The sequence below is a fragment of the Entelurus aequoreus genome, linkage group LG08, assembly GCF_033978785.1.
Source record: "Entelurus aequoreus isolate RoL-2023_Sb linkage group LG08, RoL_Eaeq_v1.1, whole genome shotgun sequence".
Taxonomy (NCBI): domain Eukaryota; kingdom Metazoa; phylum Chordata; class Actinopteri; order Syngnathiformes; family Syngnathidae; genus Entelurus; species Entelurus aequoreus.
Window position 1 is genome coordinate 68,401,564 of NC_084738.1, and position 24,004 is coordinate 68,425,567.

The 24,004-nt window shown below is 36.6% G+C and overlaps 1 protein-coding gene across 2 annotated transcripts in view; it reads left to right on the plus strand.

Moving 5' to 3' along the window:
- Positions 1-23,316, plus strand: part of slc27a4 (solute carrier family 27 member 4) — an 87,827-nt gene extending 64,511 nt beyond the window's left edge. The window contains exons 12-15 of one of the 2 annotated variants that reach the window (XM_062057163.1): positions 2,198-2,335; positions 2,401-2,565; positions 2,629-2,775; positions 18,687-23,316. In XM_062057163.1, coding sequence (XP_061913147.1) covers positions 2,198-2,335; positions 2,401-2,565; positions 2,629-2,775; positions 18,687-18,844 — 608 coding nt within the window. In that variant the 3' untranslated portion in view covers positions 18,845-23,316. The remainder of the gene's footprint in view (positions 1-2,197; positions 2,336-2,400; positions 2,566-2,628; positions 2,776-18,686) is intronic. The other variant, XM_062057162.1, reaches the window with a different exon arrangement.
- Positions 23,317-24,004: the final 688 nt, after the last annotated feature.

Sequence of the window (24,004 nt, forward strand, 5' to 3'; positions counted from 1 at the left end):
TCTTGTAGATCCCACGCATAGTAGTACGTATTATTTGTCCTGGTCTTGTAGATCCCACGCATAGTAGTACGTACTATTTGTCCCGGTCTTGTAGATCCCACGCATAGTAGTACGTACTATTTGTCCCGGTCTTGTAGATCCCACGCATAGTAGTACGTACTATTTGCCTGGTCTTGTAGATCCCACGCATAGTAGTACGTACTATTTGTCCTGGTCTTGTAGATCCCACGCATAGTAGTACGTACTATTTGTCCTGGTCTCGTAGATCCCACGCATAGTAGTACGTACTATTTGTCCCGGTCTTGTAGATCCCACGCGTAGTAGTACGTACTATTTGTCCTGGTCTTGCAGATCCCACGCATAGTAGGACGTACTATTTGTCCCGGTCTTGTAGATCCCACGCATAGTAGGGCGTACTATTTGTCCCGGTCTTGTAGATCCCACGCATAGTAGTACGTATTATTTGTCCTGGTCTTGTAGATCCCACGCATAGTAGGACGTACTATTTGTCCTGGTCTTGTAGATCCCACGCATAGTAGTACGTACTATTTGTCCTGGTCTTGTCGATCCCACGCATAGTAGTGCGTACTATTTGTCCCGGTCTTGTAGATCCCACGCATAGTAGTGCGTACTATTGGTCCTGGTCTTGTAGATCCCACGCATAGTAGTACATACTATTTGTCCTGGTCTTGTAGATCCCACGCATAGTAGTACGTACTATTTGTCCCGGTCTTGTAGATCCCACGCATAGTAGGACGTACTATTTGTCCTGGTCTTGTAGATCCCACGCATAGTAGTACGTACTCTTTGTCCTGGTCTTGTAGATCCCACGCATAGTAGTACGTACTATTTGTCCTGGTCTTGTAGATCCCACGCATAGTAGTACGTACTATTTGTCCTGGTCTTGTAGATCCCACGCATAGTAGTACGTACTATTTGTCCTGGTCTTGTAGATCCCACGCATAGTAGGACGTACTATTTGTCCTGGTCTTGTAGATCCCACGCATAGTAGGACGTACTATTTGTCCCGGTCTTGTAGATCCCACGCATAGTAGTACGTATTATTTGTCCCGGTCTTGTAGATCCCACGCGTAGTAGTACGTACTATTTGTCCCGGTCTTGTCGATCCCACGCGTAGTAGTACGTACTATTTGTCTCGGTCTTGTCGATCCCACGCGTAGTAGTACGTACTATTTGTCCTGGTCTCGTAGATCCCACGCATAGTAGTACGTACTATTTGTCCCGGTCTTGTAGATCCCACGCGTAGTAGTACGTACTATTTGTCCCGGTCTTGTAGATCCCACGCATAGTAGGACGTACTATTTGTCCTGGTCTTGTAGATCCCACGCATAGGACGTACTATTTGTCCTGGTCTTGTAGATCTCACGCATAGTAGTACGTACTATTTGTCCTGGTCTTGTAGATCCCACGCATAGTAGTACGTACTATTTGTCCCGGTCTTGTAGATCCCACGCATAGTAGTGCGTACTATTTGTCCTGGTCTTGTAGATCCCACGCATAGTAGTACGTACTATTTGTCCCGGTCTTGTAGATCCCACGCATAGTAGTGCGTACTATTTGTCCTGGTCTTGTAGATCCCACGCATAGTAGTACATACTATTTGTCCCGGTCTTGTAGATCCCACGCATAGTAGTGCGTACTATTTGTCCTGGTCTTGTAGATCCCACGCATAGTAGTACATACTATTTGTCCTGGTCTCGTAGATCCCACGCATAGTAGTATGTACTATTTGTCCCGGTCTTGTAGATCCCACGCATAGTAGTGCGTACTATTTGTCCTGGTCTTGTAGATCCCACGCATAGTAGTACGTACTATTTGTCCCGGTCTTGTAGATCCCACGCATAGTAGTGCGTACTATTTGTCCTGGTCTTGTAGATCCCACGCATAGTAGTACATACTATTTGTCCCGGTCTTGTAGATCCCACGCATAGTAGTGCGTACTATTTGTCCTGGTCTTGTAGATCCCACGCATAGTAGTACATACTATTTGTCCTGGTCTCGTAGATCCCACGCATAGTAGTATGTACTATTTGTCCTGGTCTTGTAGATCCCACGCATAGTAGTATGTACTATTTGGATGATTCACCCAAATAAAAGCAGGAGTTGTAAGAAAGGGTTGAGATTGTGTTTGCTAAAGGCTTCCATTGATGGTAGAACTTGCCCACGGTCTCCCCAGGCGAGCCTGGTCAGCTGGTGGGCAGGATCATTCAGAACGATCCTTTACGGAGATTCGACGGCTACGTCAACCAGTCTGCCACCAGCAAGAAGATCTCCCACAGTGTCTTCAAGAAGGGAGACAGCGCTTATCTTTCTGGTTGGTGGACATTTATTGTGAAGGATGAAATCTCCTGCTGACTCTGACCTGGTCTGGTCTGGCAGGTGACGTGCTGATCATGGACCAGTACGGACACATGTACTTCAAGGACAGGACAGGAGACACCTTTCGCTGGAAAGGAGAGAACGTGTCCACCACGGAGGTGGAGGGGACGCTCAGCAGGCTGCTGGACATGAAAGATGTTGTGGTCTACGGAGTGGAAGTACCTGGTAAACACCTGCACACACACCTGTACACATCAGCCTTTCACTCGCTCTTCCTGCCATGTTCAGGCGCAGAAGGGAAAGCGGGCATGGCCGCCATCGCTGATCCCACACAGTCCTCAGACCTGGACAAGTTTGCCAAGGACCTGGACAACGCTCTTCCTCCTTACGCCCGACCTGTCTTCCTGCGCTTCCTCCCCGAAGTCAACAAGACAGGTAACATCGTCTTCCTCTGGACCTTTTTAGGACGTGTAGTGAAACTAGTTCTGTAAGAAGACATTAGGACGTGTAGTGAAACTAGTTCTATAAGAAGACATTAGGACGTGTAGTGAAACTAGTTCTATAAGAAGACATTAGGATGTGTAGTGAAACTAGTTCTATAAGAACACATTAGGACGTGTAGTGAAACTAGTTCTATAAGAAGACATTAGGACGTGTAGTGAAACTAGTTCTATAAGAAGACATTAGGACGTGTAGTGAAACTAGTTCTATAAGAAGACATTAGGACGTGTAGTGAAACTAGTTCTATAAGAAGACATTAGGACGTGTAGTGAAACTAGTTCTATAAGACATTAGGACGTGTAGTGAAACTAGTTCTATAAGAAGACATTAGGACGTGTAGTGAAACTAGTTCTATAAGAAGATATTAGGACGTGTAGTGAAACTAGTTCTATAAGACATTAGGACATGTAGTGAAACTAGTTCTATAAGAAGACATTAGGACATGTAGTGAAACTAGTTCTATAAGAAGACATTAGGACATGTAGTGAAATTAGTTCTATAAGAAGACATTAGGACATGTAGTGAAACTAGTTCTATAAGAAGACATTAGGACGTGTAGTGAAACTAGTTCTATAAGAAGACATTAGGACGTGTAGTGAAACTAGTTCTATAAGAAGACATTAGGACGTGTAGTGAAACTAGTTCTATAAGACATTAGGACGTGTAGTGAAACTAGTTCTATAAGAAGACATTAGGATGTGTAGTGAAACTAGTTCCATAAGACATTAGGACGTGTAGTGAAACTAGTTCTATAAGACATTAGGACATGTAGTGAAACTAGTTCTATAAGAAGACATTAGGACGTGTAGTGAAACTAGTTCTATAAGAAGACATTAGGACGTGTAGTGAAACTAGTTCTATAAGAAGACATTAGGACGTGTAGTGAAACTAGTTCTATAAGAAGACATTAGGACGTGTAGTGAAACTAGTTCTATAAGAAGACATTAGGACGTGTAGTGAAACTAGTTCTATAAGAAGACATTAGGACGTGTAGTGAAACTAGTTCTATAAGAAGACATTAGGACATGTAGTGAAACTAGTTCTATAAGAAGACATTATGACGTGTAGTGAAACTAGTTCTATAAGAAGACATTAGGACGTGTAGTGAAACTAGTTCTATAAGACATTAGGACGTGTAGTGAAACTAGTTCTATAAGAAGACATTAGGACATGTAGTGAAACTAGTTCTATAAGAAGACATTATGACGTGTAGTGAAACTAGTTCTATAAGAAGACATTAGGACGTGTAGTGAAACTAGTTCTATAAGAAGACATTAGGACGTGTAGTGAAACTAGTTCTATCAGAAGACATTAAGACGTGTAGTGAAACTAGTTCTATAAGAAAACATTAGGATGTGTAGTGAAACTAGTTCTATAGGAAGACATTAGGATGTGTAGTGAAACTAGTTCTATAAGACATTAGGACGTGTAGTGAAACTAGTTCTATAAGAAGACATTAGGACGTGTAGTGAAACTAGTTCTATAAGAAGACATTAGGACGTGTAGTGAAACTAGTTCTATAAGACATTAGGACGTGTAGTGAAACTAGTTCTATAAGAAGACATTAGGAGGTGTAGTGAAACTAGTTCTATAAGAAGACATTAGGACGTGTAGTGAAACTAGTTCTATAAGAAGACATTAGGACGTGTAGTGAAACTAGTTCTATAAGAAGACATTAGGACGTGTAGTGAAACTAGTTCTATAAGAAGACATTAGGACGTGTAGTGAAACTAGTTCTATAAGAAGACATTAGGACGTGTAGTGAAACTAGTTCTATAAGAAGACATTAGGACGTGTAGTGAAACTAGTTCTATAAGACATTAGGACGTGTAGTGAAACTAGTTCTATAAGAAGACATTAGGACGTGTAGTGAAACTAGTTCTATAAGAAGACATTAGGACGTGTAGTGAAACTAGTTCTATAAGACATTAGGACGTGTAGTGAAACTAGTTCTATAAGAAGACATTAGGACGTGTAGTGAAACTAGTTCTATAAGAAGACATTAGGATGTGTAGTGAAACTAGTTCTATAAGAAGACATTAGGACGTGTAGTGAAACTAGTTCTATAAGAAGACATTAGGACGTGTAGTGAAACTAGTTCTATAAGAAGACATTAGGACATGTAGTGAAACTAGTTCTATAAGAAGACATTAGGACATGTAGTGAAACTAGTTCTATAAGAAGACATTAGGACGTGTAGTGAAACTAGTTCTATAAGAAGACATTAGGACGTGTAGTGAAACTAGTTCTATAAGAAGACATTAGGACGTGTAGTGAAACTAGTTCTATAAGAAGACATTAGGATGTGTAGTGAAACTAGTTCTATAAGAAGACATTAGGACGTGTAGTGAAACTAGTTCTATAAGAAGACATTAGGATGTGTAGTGAAACTAGTTCTATAAGAAGACATTAGGACGTGTAGTGAAACTAGTTCTATAAGAAGACATTAGGATGTGTAGTGAAACTAGTTCTATAAGAAGACATTAGGATGTGTAGTGAAACTAGTTCTATAAGAAGACATTAGGATGTGTAGTGAAACTAGTTCTATAAGAAGACATTAGGATGTGTAGTGAAACTAGTTCTATAAGAAGACATTAGGATGTGTAGTGAAACTAGTTCTATAAGAAGACATTAGGATGTGTAGTGAAACTAGTTCTATAAGAAGACATTAGGACATGTAGTGAAACTAGTTCTATAAGAAGACATTAGGACGTGTAGTGAAACTAGTTCTATAAGAAGACATTAGGACGTGTAGTGAAACTAGTTCTATAAGAAGACATTAGGACGTGTAGTGAAACTAGTTCTATAAGAAGACATTAGGACGTGTAGTGAAACTAGTTCTATAAGAAGACATTAGGACGTGTAGTGAAACTAGTATTATAAGAAGACATTAGGACGTGTAGTGAAACTAGTTCTATAAGAAGACATTAGGATGTGTAGTGAAACTAGTTCTATAGGACATTAGGACGTGTAGTGAAACTAGTTCTATAAGAAGACATTAGGACGTGTAGTGAAACTAGTTCTATAAGAAGACATTAGGACGTGTAGTGAAACTAGTTCTATAAGAAGACATTAGGATGTGTAGTGAAACTAGTTCTATAAGAAGACATTAGGACGTGTAGTGAAACTAGTTCTATAAGAAGACATTAGGATGTGTAGTGAAACTAGTTCTATAAGAAGACATTAGGATGTGTAGTGAAACTAGTTCTATAAGAAGACATTAGGATGTGTAGTGAAACTAGTTCTATAAGAAGACATTAGGACGTGTAGTGAAACTAGTTCTATAAGAAGACATTAGGACGTGTAGTGAAACTAGTTCTATAAGAAGACATTAGGATGTGTAGTGAAACTAGTTCTATAAGAAGACATTAGGATGTGTAGTGAAACTAGTTCTATAAGAAGACATTAGGACGTGTAGTGAAACTAGTTCTATAAGAAGACATTAGGACGTGTAGTGAAACTAGTTCTATAAGAAGACATTAGGACATGTAGTGAAACTAGTTCTATAAGAAGACATTAGGACGTGTAGTGAAACTAGTTCTATAAGAAGACATTAGGATGTGTAGTGAAACTAGTTCTATAAGAAGACATTAGGACGTGTAGTGAAACTAGTTCTATAAGAAGACATTAGGACGTGTAGTGAAACTAGTTCTATAAGAAGACATTAGGACGTGTAGTGAAACTAGTATTATAAGAAGACATTAGGACGTGTAGTGAAACTAGTTCTATAAGAAGACATTAGGATGTGTAGTGAAACTAGTTCTATAGGACATTAGGACGTGTAGTGAAACTAGTTCTATAAGAAGACATTAGGACGTGTAGTGAAACTAGTTCTATAAGAAGACATTAGGACGTGTAGTGAAACTAGTTCTATAAGAAGACATTAGGATGTGTAGTGAAACTAGTTCTATAAGAAGACATTAGGACGTGTAGTGAAACTAGTTCTATAAGAAGACATTAGGATGTGTAGTGAAACTAGTTCTATAAGAAGACATTAGGATGTGTAGTGAAACTAGTTCTATAAGAAGACATTAGGATGTGTAGTGAAACTAGTTCTATAAGAAGACATTAGGATGTGTAGTGAAACTAGTTCTATAAGAAGACATTAGGATGTGTAGTGAAACTAGTTCTATAAGAAGACATTAGGATGTGTAGTGAAACTAGTTCTATAAGAAGACATTAGGACATGTAGTGAAACTAGTTCTATAAGAAGACATTAGGACGTGTAGTGAAACTAGTTCTATAAGAAGACATTAGGACGTGTAGTGAAACTAGTTCTATAAGAAGACATTAGGACGTGTAGTGAAACTAGTTCTATAAGAAGACATTAGGACGTGTAGTGAAACTAGTTCTATAAGAAGACATTAGGACGTGTAGTGAAACTAGTTCTATAAGAAGACATTAGGATGTGTAGTGAAACTAGTTCTATAGGACATTAGGACGTGTAGTGAAACTAGTTCTATAAGAAGACATTAGGACGTGTAGTGAAACTAGTTCTATAAGAAGACATTAGGACGTGTAGTGAAACTAGTTCTATAAGAAGACATTAGGATGTGTAGTGAAACTAGTTCTATAAGAAGACATTAGGACGTGTAGTGAAACTAGTTCTATAAGAAGACATTAGGATGTGTAGTGAAACTAGTTCTATAAGAAGACATTAGGATGTGTAGTGAAACTAGTTCTATAAGAAGACATTAGGATGTGTAGTGAAACTAGTTCTATAAGAAGACATTAGGACGTGTAGTGAAACTAGTTCTATAAGAAGACATTAGGACGTGTAGTGAAACTAGTTCTATAAGAAGACATTAGGATGTGTAGTGAAACTAGTTCTATAAGAAGACATTAGGATGTGTAGTGAAACTAGTTCTATAAGAAGACATTAGGACGTGTAGTGAAACTAGTTCTATAAGAAGACATTAGGACGTGTAGTGAAACTAGTTCTATAAGAAGACATTAGGACATGTAGTGAAACTAGTTCTATAAGAAGACATTAGGACGTGTAGTGAAACTAGTTCTATAAGAAGACATTAGGATGTGTAGTGAAACTAGTTCTATAAGAAGACATTAGGACGTGTAGTGAAACTAGTTCTATAAGAAGACATTAGGACGTGTAGTGAAACTAGTTCTATAAGAAGACATTAGGACGTGTAGTGAAACTAGTATTATAAGAAGACATTAGGACGTGTAGTGAAACTAGTTCTATAAGAAGACATTAGGATGTGTAGTGAAACTAGTTCTATAGGACATTAGGACGTGTAGTGAAACTAGTTCTATAAGAAGACATTAGGACGTGTAGTGAAACTAGTTCTATAAGAAGACATTAGGACGTGTAGTGAAACTAGTTCTATAAGAAGACATTAGGATGTGTAGTGAAACTAGTTCTATAAGAAGACATTAGGACGTGTAGTGAAACTAGTTCTATAAGAAGACATTAGGATGTGTAGTGAAACTAGTTCTATAAGAAGACATTAGGATGTGTAGTGAAACTAGTTCTATAAGAAGACATTAGGATGTGTAGTGAAACTAGTTCTATAAGAAGACATTAGGACGTGTAGTGAAACTAGTTCTATAAGAAGACATTAGGATGTGTAGTGAAACTAGTTCTATAAGAAGACATTAGGATGTGTAGTGAAACTAGTTCTATAAGAAGACATTAGGATGTGTAGTGAAACTAGTTCTATAAGAAGACATTAGGACGTGTAGTGAAACTAGTTCTATAAGAAGACATTAGGACGTGTAGTGAAACTAGTTCTATAAGAAGACATTAGGATGTGTAGTGAAACTAGTTCTATAAGAAGACATTAGGATGTGTAGTGAAACTAGTTCTATAAGAAGACATTAGGACGTGTAGTGAAACTAGTTCTATAAGAAGACATTAGGACGTGTAGTGAAACTAGTTCTATAAGAAGACATTAGGACATGTAGTGAAACTAGTTCTATAAGAAGACATTAGGACGTGTAGTGAAACTAGTTCTATAAGAAGACATTAGGATGTGTAGTGAAACTAGTTCTATAAGAAGACATTAGGACGTGTAGTGAAACTAGTTCTATAAGAAGACATTAGGACGTGTAGTGAAACTAGTTCTATAAGAAGACATTAGGACGTGTAGTGAAACTAGTATTATAAGAAGACATTAGGACGTGTAGTGAAACTAGTTCTATAAGAAGACATTAGGATGTGTAGTGAAACTAGTTCTATAGGACATTAGGACGTGTAGTGAAACTAGTTCTATAAGAAGACATTAGGACGTGTAGTGAAACTAGTTCTATAAGAAGACATTAGGACGTGTAGTGAAACTAGTTCTATAAGAAGACATTAGGATGTGTAGTGAAACTAGTTCTATAAGAAGACATTAGGACGTGTAGTGAAACTAGTTCTATAAGAAGACATTAGGATGTGTAGTGAAACTAGTTCTATAAGAAGACATTAGGATGTGTAGTGAAACTAGTTCTATAAGAAGACATTAGGATGTGTAGTGAAACTAGTTCTATAAGAAGACATTAGGATGTGTAGTGAAACTAGTTCTATAAGAAGACATTAGGATGTGTAGTGAAACTAGTTCTATAAGAAGACATTAGGATGTGTAGTGAAACTAGTTCTATAAGAAGACATTAGGACATGTAGTGAAACTAGTTCTATAAGAAGACATTAGGACGTGTAGTGAAACTAGTTCTATAAGAAGACATTAGGACGTGTAGTGAAACTAGTTCTATAAGAAGACATTAGGACGTGTAGTGAAACTAGTTCTATAAGAAGACATTAGGACGTGTAGTGAAACTAGTTCTATAAGAAGACATTAGGACGTGTAGTGAAACTAGTTCTATAAGAAGACATTAGGATGTGTAGTGAAACTAGTTCTATAGGACATTAGGACGTGTAGTGAAACTAGTTCTATAAGAAGACATTAGGACGTGTAGTGAAACTAGTTCTATAAGAAGACATTAGGACGTGTAGTGAAACTAGTTCTATAAGAAGACATTAGGATGTGTAGTGAAACTAGTTCTATAAGAAGACATTAGGACGTGTAGTGAAACTAGTTCTATAAGAAGACATTAGGATGTGTAGTGAAACTAGTTCTATAAGAAGACATTAGGATGTGTAGTGAAACTAGTTCTATAAGAAGACATTAGGATGTGTAGTGAAACTAGTTCTATAAGAAGACATTAGGACGTGTAGTGAAACTAGTTCTATAAGAAGACATTAGGACGTGTAGTGAAACTAGTTCTATAAGAAGACATTAGGATGTGTAGTGAAACTAGTTCTATAAGAAGACATTAGGATGTGTAGTGAAACTAGTTCTATAAGAAGACATTAGGACGTGTAGTGAAACTAGTTCTATAAGAAGACATTAGGACGTGTAGTGAAACTAGTTCTATAAGAAGACATTAGGACATGTAGTGAAACTAGTTCTATAAGAAGACATTAGGACGTGTAGTGAAACTAGTTCTATAAGAAGACATTAGGATGTGTAGTGAAACTAGTTCTATAAGAAGACATTAGGACGTGTAGTGAAACTAGTTCTATAAGAAGACATTAGGACGTGTAGTGAAACTAGTTCTATAAGAAGACATTAGGACGTGTAGTGAAACTAGTATTATAAGAAGACATTAGGACGTGTAGTGAAACTAGTTCTATAAGAAGACATTAGGATGTGTAGTGAAACTAGTTCTATAGGACATTAGGACGTGTAGTGAAACTAGTTCTATAAGAAGACATTAGGACGTGTAGTGAAACTAGTTCTATAAGAAGACATTAGGACGTGTAGTGAAACTAGTTCTATAAGAAGACATTAGGATGTGTAGTGAAACTAGTTCTATAAGAAGACATTAGGACGTGTAGTGAAACTAGTTCTATAAGAAGACATTAGGATGTGTAGTGAAACTAGTTCTATAAGAAGACATTAGGATGTGTAGTGAAACTAGTTCTATAAGAAGACATTAGGATGTGTAGTGAAACTAGTTCTATAAGAAGACATTAGGATGTGTAGTGAAACTAGTTCTATAAGAAGACATTAGGATGTGTAGTGAAACTAGTTCTATAAGAAGACATTAGGATGTGTAGTGAAACTAGTTCTATAAGAAGACATTAGGACATGTAGTGAAACTAGTTCTATAAGAAGACATTAGGACGTGTAGTGAAACTAGTTCTATAAGAAGACATTAGGACGTGTAGTGAAACTAGTTCTATAAGAAGACATTAGGACGTGTAGTGAAACTAGTTCTATAAGAAGACATTAGGACGTGTAGTGAAACTAGTTCTATAAGAAGACATTAGGACGTGTAGTGAAACTAGTTCTATAAGAAGACATTAGGACGTGTAGTGAAACTAGTTCTATAAGAAGACATTAGGACGTGTAGTGAAACTAGTTCTATAAGAAGACATTAGGACGTGTAGTGAAACTAGTTCTATAAGAAGACATTAGGACATGTAGTGAAACTAGTTCTATAAGAAGACATTAGGACGTGTAGTGAAACTAGTTCTATAAGAAGACATTAGGACGTGTAGTGAAACTAGTTCCATGATGTAAACAAAAAGACATTAGGACGTGTAGTGAAACTAGTTCTATAAGAAGACATTAGGACGTGTAGTGAAACTAGTTCTATAAGAAGACATTAGGACGTGTAGTGAAACTAGTTCCATGATGTAAACAAGAAGACATTAGGACGTGTAGTGAAACTAGTTCTATAAGAAGACATTAGGACGTGTAGTGAAACTAGTTCTATAAGAAGACATTAGGACGTGTAGTGAAACTAGTTCTATAAGAAGACATTAGGACGTGTAGTGAAACTAGTTCTATAAGAAGACATTAGGACGTGTAGTGAAACTAGTTCTATAAGAAGACATTAGGACATGTAGTGAAACTAGTTCTATAAGAAGACATTAGGACGTGTAGTGAAACTAGTTCTATAAGAAGACATTAGGACGTGTAGTGAAACTAGTTCTATAAGAAGACATTAGGACGTGTAGTGAAACTAGTTCTATAAGAAGACATTAGGACGTGTAGTGAAACTAGTTCTATAAGACATTAGGACGTGTAGTGAAACTAGTTCTATAAGAAGACATTAGGACGTGTAGTGAAACTAGTCCTATAAGAAGACATTAGGACGTGTAGTGAAACTAGTTCTATAAGACATTAGGACGTGTAGTGAAACTAGTTCTATAAGAAGACATTAGGACGTGTAGTGAAACTAGTTCTATAAGAAGACATTAGGATGTGTAGTGAAACTAGTTCTATAAGAAGACATTAGGACGTGTAGTGAAACTAGTTCTATAAGAAGACATTAGGACGTGTAGTGAAACTAGTTCTATAAGAAGACATTAGGACATGTAGTGAAACTAGTTCTATAAGAAGACATTAGGACATGTAGTGAAACTAGTTCTATAAGAAGACATTAGGACGTGTAGTGAAACTAGTTCTATAAGAAGACATTAGGACGTGTAGTGAAACTAGTTCTATAAGAAGACATTAGGACGTGTAGTGAAACTAGTTCTATAAGAAGACATTAGGATGTGTAGTGAAACTAGTTCTATAAGAAGACATTAGGACGTGTAGTGAAACTAGTTCTATAAGAAGACATTAGGATGTGTAGTGAAACTAGTTCTATAAGAAGACATTAGGACGTGTAGTGAAACTAGTTCTATAAGAAGACATTAGGATGTGTAGTGAAACTAGTTCTATAAGAAGACATTAGGATGTGTAGTGAAACTAGTTCTATAAGAAGACATTAGGATGTGTAGTGAAACTAGTTCTATAAGAAGACATTAGGATGTGTAGTGAAACTAGTTCTATAAGAAGACATTAGGATGTGTAGTGAAACTAGTTCTATAAGAAGACATTAGGATGTGTAGTGAAACTAGTTCTATAAGAAGACATTAGGACATGTAGTGAAACTAGTTCTATAAGAAGACATTAGGACGTGTAGTGAAACTAGTTCTATAAGAAGACATTAGGACGTGTAGTGAAACTAGTTCTATAAGAAGACATTAGGACGTGTAGTGAAACTAGTTCTATAAGAAGACATTAGGACGTGTAGTGAAACTAGTTCTATAAGAAGACATTAGGACGTGTAGTGAAACTAGTATTATAAGAAGACATTAGGACGTGTAGTGAAACTAGTTCTATAAGAAGACATTAGGATGTGTAGTGAAACTAGTTCTATAGGACATTAGGACGTGTAGTGAAACTAGTTCTATAAGAAGACATTAGGACGTGTAGTGAAACTAGTTCTATAAGAAGACATTAGGACGTGTAGTGAAACTAGTTCTATAAGAAGACATTAGGATGTGTAGTGAAACTAGTTCTATAAGAAGACATTAGGACGTGTAGTGAAACTAGTTCTATAAGAAGACATTAGGATGTGTAGTGAAACTAGTTCTATAAGAAGACATTAGGATGTGTAGTGAAACTAGTTCTATAAGAAGACATTAGGATGTGTAGTGAAACTAGTTCTATAAGAAGACATTAGGATGTGTAGTGAAACTAGTTCTATAAGAAGACATTAGGATGTGTAGTGAAACTAGTTCTATAAGAAGACATTAGGATGTGTAGTGAAACTAGTTCTATAAGAAGACATTAGGACATGTAGTGAAACTAGTTCTATAAGAAGACATTAGGACGTGTAGTGAAACTAGTTCTATAAGAAGACATTAGGACGTGTAGTGAAACTAGTTCTATAAGAAGACATTAGGACGTGTAGTGAAACTAGTTCTATAAGAAGACATTAGGACGTGTAGTGAAACTAGTTCTATAAGAAGACATTAGGACGTGTAGTGAAACTAGTTCTATAAGAAGACATTAGGACGTGTAGTGAAACTAGTTCTATAAGAAGACATTAGGACGTGTAGTGAAACTAGTTCTATAAGAAGACATTAGGACGTGTAGTGAAACTAGTTCTATAAGAAGACATTAGGACATGTAGTGAAACTAGTTCTATAAGAAGACATTAGGACGTGTAGTGAAACTAGTTCTATAAGAAGACATTAGGACGTGTAGTGAAACTAGTTCCATGATGTAAACAAAAAGACATTAGGACGTGTAGTGAAACTAGTTCTATAAGAAGACATTAGGACGTGTAGTGAAACTAGTTCTATAAGAAGACATTAGGACGTGTAGTGAAACTAGTTCCATGATGTAAACAAGAAGACATTAGGACGTGTAGTGAAACTAGTTCTATAAGAAGACATTAGGACGTGTAGTGAAACTAGTTCTATAAGAAGACATTAGGACGTGTAGTGAAACTAGTTCTATAAGAAGACATTAGGACGTGTAGTGAAACTAGTTCTATAAGAAGACATTAGGACGTGTAGTGAAACTAGTTCTATAAGAAGACATTAGGACATGTAGTGAAACTAGTTCTATAAGAAGACATTAGGACGTGTAGTGAAACTAGTTCTATAAGAAGACATTAGGACGTGTAGTGAAACTAGTTCTATAAGAAGACATTAGGACGTGTAGTGAAACTAGTTCTATAAGAAGACATTAGGACGTGTAGTGAAACTAGTTCTATAAGAAGACATTAGGACGTGTAGTGAAACTAGTATTATAAGAAGACATTAGGACGTGTAGTGAAACTAGTTCTATAAGAAGACATTAGGATGTGTAGTGAAACTAGTTCTATAGGACATTAGGACGTGTAGTGAAACTAGTTCTATAAGAAGACATTAGGACGTGTAGTGAAACTAGTTCTATAAGAAGACATTAGGACGTGTAGTGAAACTAGTTCTATAAGAAGACATTAGGATGTGTAGTGAAACTAGTTCTATAAGAAGACATTAGGACGTGTAGTGAAACTAGTTCTATAAGAAGACATTAGGATGTGTAGTGAAACTAGTTCTATAAGAAGACATTAGGATGTGTAGTGAAACTAGTTCTATAAGAAGACATTAGGATGTGTAGTGAAACTAGTTCTATAAGAAGACATTAGGATGTGTAGTGAAACTAGTTCTATAAGAAGACATTAGGATGTGTAGTGAAACTAGTTCTATAAGAAGACATTAGGATGTGTAGTGAAACTAGTTCTATAAGAAGACATTAGGACATGTAGTGAAACTAGTTCTATAAGAAGACATTAGGACGTGTAGTGAAACTAGTTCTATAAGAAGACATTAGGACGTGTAGTGAAACTAGTTCTATAAGAAGACATTAGGACGTGTAGTGAAACTAGTTCTATAAGAAGACATTAGGACGTGTAGTGAAACTAGTTCTATAAGAAGACATTAGGACGTGTAGTGAAACTAGTTCTATAAGAAGACATTAGGACGTGTAGTGAAACTAGTTCTATAAGAAGACATTAGGACGTGTAGTGAAACTAGTTCTATAAGAAGACATTAGGACGTGTAGTGAAACTAGTTCTATAAGAAGACATTAGGACGTGTAGTGAAACTAGTTCTATAAGAAGACATTAGGACATGTAGTGAAACTAGTTCTATAAGAAGACATTAGGACGTGTAGTGAAACTAGTTCTATAAGAAGACATTAGGACGTGTAGTGAAACTAGTTCTATAAGAAGACATTAGGACGTGTAGTGAAACTAGTTCTATAAGAAGACATTAGGACGTGTAGTGAAACTAGTTCTATAAGAAGACATTAGGACGTGTAGTGAAACTAGTATTATAAGAAGACATTAGGACGTGTAGTGAAACTAGTTCTATAAGAAGACATTAGGATGTGTAGTGAAACTAGTTCTATAGGACATTAGGACGTGTAGTGAAACTAGTTCTATAAGAAGACATTAGGACGTGTAGTGAAACTAGTTCTATAAGAAGACATTAGGACGTGTAGTGAAACTAGTTCTGTAAGAAGACATTAGGATGTGTAGTGAAACTAGTTCTATAAGAAGACATTAGGACGTGTAGTGAAACTAGTTCTATAAGAAGACATTAGGATGTGTAGTGAAACTAGTTCTATAAGAAGACATTAGGATGTGTAGTGAAACTAGTTCTATAAGAAGACATTAGGATGTGTAGTGAAACTAGTTCTATAAGAAGACATTAGGATGTGTAGTGAAACTAGTTCTATAAGAAGACATTAGGATGTGTAGTGAAACTAGTTCTATAAGAAGACATTAGGACGTGTAGTGAAACTAGTTCTATAAGAAGACATTAGGACGTGTAGTGAAACTAGTTCTATAAGAAGACATTAGGACGTGTAGTGAAACTAGTTCTATAAGAAGACATTAGGACGTGTAGTGAAACTAGTTCTATAAGAAGACATTAGGACGTGTAGTGAAACTAGTTCTATAAGAAGACATTAGGACGTGTAGTGAAACTAGTTCTATAAGAAGACATTAGGACGTGTAGTGAAACTAGTTCTATAAGAAGACATTAGGACGTGTAGTGAAACTAGTTCTATAAGAAGACATTAGGACGTGTAGTGAAACTAGTTCTATAAGAAGACATTAGGACGTGTAGTGAAACTAGTTCTATAAGAAGACATTAGGACGTGTAGTGAAACTAGTTCTATAAGAAGACATTAGGACGTGTAGTGAAACTAGTTCTATAAGAAGACATTAGGACGTGTAGTGAAACTAGTTCTATAAGAAGACATTAGGACGTGTAGTGAAACTAGTTCTATAAGAAGACATTAGGACGTGTAGTGAAACTAGTTCTATAAGAAGACATTAGGACGTGTAGTGAAACTAGTTCTATAAGAAGACATTAGGACGTGTAGTGAAACTAGTTCTATAAGAAGACATTAGGACGTGTAGTGAAACTAGTTCTATAAGAAGACATTAGGACGTGTAGTGAAACTAGTTCTATAAGAAGACATTAGGACGTGTAGTGAATCTAGTTCTATAACAAGACATTAGGACGTGTAGTGAAACTAGTGCTATAAGAAGACATTAGGACGTGTAGTGAAACTAGTTCTATAAGAAGACATTAGGACGTGTAGTGAAACTAGTTCTATAAGAAGACATTAGGACGTGTAGTGAAACTAGTTCTATAAGAAGACATTAGGACGTGTAGTGAAACTAGTTCTATAAGAAGACATTAGGACGTGTAGTGAAACTAGTTCTATAAGAAGACATTAGGACGTGTAGTGAAACTAGTTCTATAAGAAGACATTAGGACGTGTAGTGAAACTAGTTCTATAAGAAGACATTAGGACGTGTAGTGAAACTAGTTCCATGATGTGAACAAGAAGACATTAGGGCGTGTAGTGAAACTAGTTCTATAAGAAGACATTAGGACGTGTAGTGAAACTAGTTCTATAAGAAGACATTAGGACGTGTAGTGAAACTAGTTCTATAAGAAGACATTAGGATGTGTAGTGAAACTAGTTCTATAAGAAGACATTAGGACGTGTAGTGAAACTAGTTCTATAAGAAGACATTAGGACGTGTAGTGAAACTAGTTCTATAACAAGACATTAGGACGTGTAGTGAAACTAGTGCTATAAGAAGACATTAGGACGTGTAGTGAAACTAGTTCTATAAGAAGACATTAGGACGTGTAGTGAAACTAGTTCTATAAGAAGACATTAGGACGTGTAGTGAAACTAGTTCTATAAGAAGACATTAGGACGTGTAGTGAAACTAGTTCTATAAGAAGACATTAGGACGTGTAGTGAAACTAGTTCTATAAGAAGACATTAGGACGTGTAGTGAAACTAGTTCTATAAGAAGACATTAGGACGTGTAGTGAAACTAGTTCCATGATGTGAACAAGAAGACATTAGGACGTGTAGTGAAACTAGTTCTATAAGAAGACATTAGGACGTGTAGTGAAACTAGTTCCATGATGTAAACAAGAAGACATTAGGACGTGTAGTGAAACTAGTTCTATAAGAAGACATTAGGACGTGTAGTGAAACTAGTTCTATAAGAAGACATTAGGACGTGTAGTGAAACTAGTTCTATAAGAAGACATTAGGACGTGTAGTGAAACTAGTTCTATAAGAAGACATTAGGACGTGTAGTGAAACTAGTTCTATAAGAAGACATTAGGACGTGTAGTGAAACTAGTTCTATAAGAAGACATTAGGACGTGTAGTGAAACTAGTTCTATAAGAAGACATTAGGACGTGTAGTGAAACTAGTTCTATAAGAAGACATTAGGACGTGTAGTGAAACTAGTTCTATAAGAAGACATTAGGTCGTGTAGTGAAACTAGTTCCATGATGTAAACAAGAAGACATTAGGACGTGTAGTGAAACTAGTTCTATAAGAAGACATTAGGACGTGTAGTGAAACTAGTTCCATGATGTAAACAAGAAGACATTAGGACGTGTAGTGAAACTAGTTCTATAAGAAGACATTAGGACGTGTAGTGAAACTAGTTCCATGATGTAAACAAGAAGACATTAGGACGTGTAGTGAAACTAGTTCCATGATGTAAACAAGAAGACATTAGGACGTGTAGTGAAACTAGTTCTATAAGAAGACATTAGGACGTGTAGTGAAACTAGTTCCATGATGTAAACAAGAAGACATTAGGACGTGTAGTGAAACTAGTTCTATAAGAAGACATTAGGACGCGTAGTGAAACTAGTTCTATAAGAAGACATTAGGACGTGTAGTGAAACTAGTTCCATGATGTAAACAAGAAGACATTTGAACTAAACTCTAGTGGACCAAAGCAAGACAACAATTTCCAGCAATGAAAAAGTGTGATTATTTTTGTAATCATATTTTTAACATGAACATATAAACAACTATTGAAAATACCTTTTATTATCAATATTGTCAAATGAATCGTATTATTGGAAACTAAATGTTTTTGAACACTTCATTTGAATAGTGGAACCACTTTGCAAACTGGAAATAATGTGGCATTTTTACTTCCTGTTTGTCTTTTCTACAACAACATGTGCTTTTCATCCCCATCATCATCCTCATCATCTCAGGAACCTTTAAGTTCCAGAAGACGGACCTCCGTCACGAGGGCTTCGACCCCACGGTGGTGTCGGACCGGCTGTACTTCCTGGACTCCAGCAGGGGGCGCTACGTGCGTCTGGACCAGGAGCTGTACCGCTCCATACTTTCAGGGAAACATAAATTGTGAGCGTGCCGTCCGCCCGCCCGCCTGCCACGTAGCCAGGAAGTGAAGAGGAAAGTAGTGTAAATACTCTCTGGCTTACCTCAGCTCACAGCCACACTTGTTGGGACAAACAGACTTGGAGAAAACCTCAAAGGAGCTGGTGTTAAAAAAGTGCACTAAAAGACAACAACTGTTCATGTTCCCTTCAGAAAAACACAAATCACAGAGCTGATATGAATCAAAACTCGCACCAAATATATTTAATGAACATATTTAAGGATTAATTTGTTATTTATGTTTGTCCTTTGCTATGAAAACTAAAAGCTTTTCTTTATTTTTTAATCGTGGACATTTGTGTGCTACAGAAAACACATGGAGTTTATTTTAAAGGAGTATTAGAGCCACCATGTGAAAAGACTAATATTATTCAAACCTCTTAAGAAACCTTTTATTGCTGCTAATTGCTCCCAAACCTGACTTATTGTGCAGTTCCCAGAGCTACAAATAGAATTACTGTATTTTCCTGACTATAAAGCGCTCAGATATATAAGCCTCACCCACTAAATTGAAGGAAAAAGAAACCTTTTTCCATATATGTCGCACCGGACTATAAGTGGCAGATATATACTCGTTGTGAAATGACTTATTTACACAGAAATATTCTCTAAATGTTTATTTACATACCTTCATTGTTTCCAATCAGTGTCTGTGACAGGGTAGTAAAACGGCTGATCAAACCAAACAGAAGTCATTGTCATGGACCCACTAGCTGCGCAAGCTAGCTCTCCAATCAGCGAAACAGACTCAATAACTCCACGCTGACGTTTTGCTGAATTTACTGAGGAATTAATGAAAGTGAAACAACACAAAAAGAATTGTAAGTAAATAATACTAACACAGACATTTGTAAACGTGTTAGCATGTTAGCTAATGCTAACGGCGCTAGCGTCATTACATTAAGACAGCAGCTACAAATATGCATGAAAACACTCCTACAGACATCACACATGGAACGCTTTAGTAAGTAAGAATTGTTGTAGTTATATTGTAAAACTTACAAACCTTGCATGGAGTGATGAAATGCTCTTGTACTTCCGGTTGAAAGTTCAGTCTAAACAGAAGGGCAATGAAGCCACTGCACCGCCTGCAGTGAGCGAATTGGTCCAAAAGGTGGCGCCATAGCACAAACAATAAACACACCATTTCAGTGTCTTGCTAGTATTTGATGATTTGCATTCAAGAAAAAAACACCGTTTTATAAGCCGCAGGGTTAAAAGTGTGGGGAAAAAGTAGAAGCTTATAGTCCAGAATTTTCGGTAGTTCCATGCAAAATATGTTAATGACCTAAATCTGATTTTGACAATATGAGAGACATAATCACCTTTACACTCCTTTATTCTGAGTGATCATCTCCTGGCCAATACTACTAATTATTGCCATTTTTTACCTCATTTAGACATTTTAATGCCGGAGTCCTAAAAGTCTACTTCAAGGTCTTCCAGCCAAGTGTTGTTCAAAAGTGTTTTAAGTGTGTGGAAGACTCTGAAATACTTCCAGAACATACATTTGTCATCCAAATCATCGACTCATTCATGTGGAAGTTAACATAGCAGGGCGTGGCGTGGGACGTAACCACGGTAACACCTACTTAGTGGAAGTTAACATAGCAGGGCGTGGCGTGGGACGTAACCACGGTAACACCTACTTAGTGGAAGTTAACATAGCAGGGCGTGGCGTGGGACGTAACCATGGTTACGTAACCAATATTACAATTATTTGACATTACAACCTTACTCTGGTTTTTAGTCATAACAGGCCTTTTTTACTCATTACAACTTTTATCCTTACATTTTTCATTTTATTCTTACAGTATGACTTGACTTTTACATTACCACTTTTATTCTCCTAACAATTTGACTTTTACATTACCACCTTAATTCTTACATTGCGACTTTTCATTATAATATCATGACTTTTATTCCTACATTACGACTTTTTTTTATACATTACGACTTTAATTCTTACATTATGACTTATTCTAACATTACGACTTTTATTCCTGCATTGCGACTTTTTAATAAAAGTCGCAATTATAGTATTGCGACTAGAGATGTCCGATAATATCGGCCGGCCGATAAATGCTTTAAAATGTAATATCGGAAATTATCGGTATCGTTTTTTTTTTTTTATCGGTATCGTTTTTTTTAATTTTTTTTTTTTTTTTTTAATTAAATCAACATAAAAAACACAAGATACACTTACAATTAGTGCACCAACCCAAAAAAACTCCCTCCCCCATTTACACTCATTCACACAAAAGGGTTTCCTTCTGTTATTAATATTGCGGTTCCTACATTATATATCAATATATATCAATACAGTCTGCAAGGGATACAGTCCGTAAGCACACATGATTGTGCGTGCTGCTGGTCCACTAATAGTACTAGCCTTTAACAGTTAATTTTACTCATTTTCATTAATTACTAGTTTCTTTTTCATTAATTACTAGTTTCTATGTAACTGATTTTATATTGTTTTACTTTCTTTTTTATTCAAGAAAATGTTTTTAATTTATTTATCTTATTTTATTTTATTAATTAAAAAAAAAAAGGACCTTATCTTCACCATACCTGGTTGTCCAAATTAGGCATAATAATGTGTTAATTCCACAACTGTATATATCAGTATCGTATCGGTTGATATCGGTATCGGTAATTAAAGAGTTGGACAATATCGGAATATCGGATATCGGCAAAGAGCCATTATCGGACATCCCTAATTGCGACATTTATTCCTACATTAAGACTTTTTATTCTTACATGACGATTTTTATTACATTACGACTTTCATTCTAACATTATGACTTTTATTCTGACATTGCAACTCTTCCTGGTAACATTACAACTTCATTCTTATAGATTTGCATTGCAGGTGGGTGATAATACTCCTTTACAAATAACTTCATTCTTTACTACAATGTGTGTGTTTGAAGAAGAATTAGTCACACAACACACACATACACAGACACACACAGTTGAGAAAATTTGTAAAAGTCCATCTGATGTTTGTGTGATGTTTGTCAGTTTGTGATGAGCGTCATGGAGTTTTAGCAGAGTACTGTGCCTTACTGTCACACACACACACACACACACACACACACACACACACACACACACACACACACACACACACACACACAGGACATTCCCCGTGTACGTTGTGTATTTTCTATTCGGCCACACGCACGTTAAAAACATCTGATCTAAAGCGCTCAATTTTGTTGAGAGATTATCATCACACTTCAACATCTCTAACAGGGTCAGCGTTGCAAATGTCTTCTTGATTGTCTTACCCTGGATGTAAAAACGCTACACGAACGTGTGGACTCGGAAGCAAATGTTGATGCGCTACATTACCCAGAAGGCTTTGGAACAGGAAGTAGGCGTGAGCTACAGCAATTGAATTCATCTGTTGCAAGGAGCCGAAAATATGACAAGACATTTAATAAATAAAGATATGTATCCAATATTGAAAATCACAAGCATAGTGCTTCTCACCTTCTTCATCAAAGTGCTGGCACTTTGGCACTACGGTGGCCCTTCTTGGAGGCCTTTTCCTCCTCTTGGCCCAACACTCAGAGTTACGCAGTGCGCTTGAACGCCCCGCACAGAACAAACGCTACTCCCGACCGTCGTGTTCAGGGTCCTGTGTACACATCAAATGTACAATCGTGTCCAAACTTCAAATAAACAACACTTTCTGAGATTCTTTGTTGAAATGCCGCACATAAAATTCGGCGCGCATCGAGGTGCTGTTCAAGCATAAAAGGTCTTTTGCATTTCAAAGACACTTTAGGAGAAGAATATGACGCGGTTAAAAAAAAGTCTAATGTTCTTTGAACGCACCACAAACTGACACACGTCACAAACAAAGTAGAGTAGCACACAGCAAACCTACTTCCTGTTTACCTTCTCTCGGCCAATGAGAGGAGAGAACAATATGACACGTGATGGTTTATGTTTGCTTTCTTTGGTCTTTCATGTCCATTGTCCTCGTCAATGTTCTTATTTCATGTCCTCGTCAATGTTCTTCTTTCATGTCCTCGTCAATGTTCTTCTTTCATGTCCTCGTCAATGTTCTTCTTTCATGTCCTCGTCAATGTTCTTCTTTGAAAGCACAGAAGTCAAAAGTGAAATGTATGAAGTGCTGTCAAGCTGTTAATGATGCTTCTAGCGACCACCAGGGGGCGTGTGACTTCAACAGCAGCGCACTTTCCATTCGTCTTTTATGACGTCATTGTTTGTGCACAAAGCCTGAGTCATAAATTGTTTCCTGATCATGAAACTGCCTCTTAAATAATTGATTGACAGTCTCGGAAAAAGAAGTGAGAGATTTGATGCGGCATGACTTTTCACCACAATCTGCCTGTGACTCGTCATGTGCGATACCGGCACCGCTGATTGTCTTTCTCATCCGATACCGAGTACAATTCAGGCTGGTATCGGCGATGTGCAAATATATGTCTGATATCACGTTGTGTTTTTGAAATAATAACAGTAAAAATGTAAGGAAAAAAGAGCAAAACATCAGTTCTAATTAGGGATGTCCGATAATGGCTTTTTGCCGATATGCCGATATTGTCCAACTCTTTAATTACCGATATCAACCGATACCGATATCAACCGATATATACAGTCGTGGAATTAAGACATTATTATGCCTAATTTGGACAACCAGGTATGGTGAAGATAAGGTACTTTTTTTTAAAAAATGAATCAAATAAAATAAGATAAATAAATTAAAAACATTTTCTTGAATAAAAAAGAAAGTACAACAATATAAAATCAGTTACATAGAAACTAGTAATTAATGAAAATGAGTGACATTAACTGTTAAAGGTTAGTACTATTAGTGGACCAGCAGCACGCACAATCATGTGTGCTTACGGACTGTATCCCTTGCAGACTGTATTGATATATATTGATATATAATGTAGGAACCACAATATTAATAACAGAAAGAAACAACCCTTTTGTGTGAATGAGTGTAAATGGAGGAGGAGGTTTTTTGGGTTGGTGCACTAATTGTAAGTGTATCTTGTGTTTTTTATGTGGATTTAATAAATAAAAAATAAAAAAACGATACTGATAATAAAAAAAACGATACCAATAATTTCCGATATTA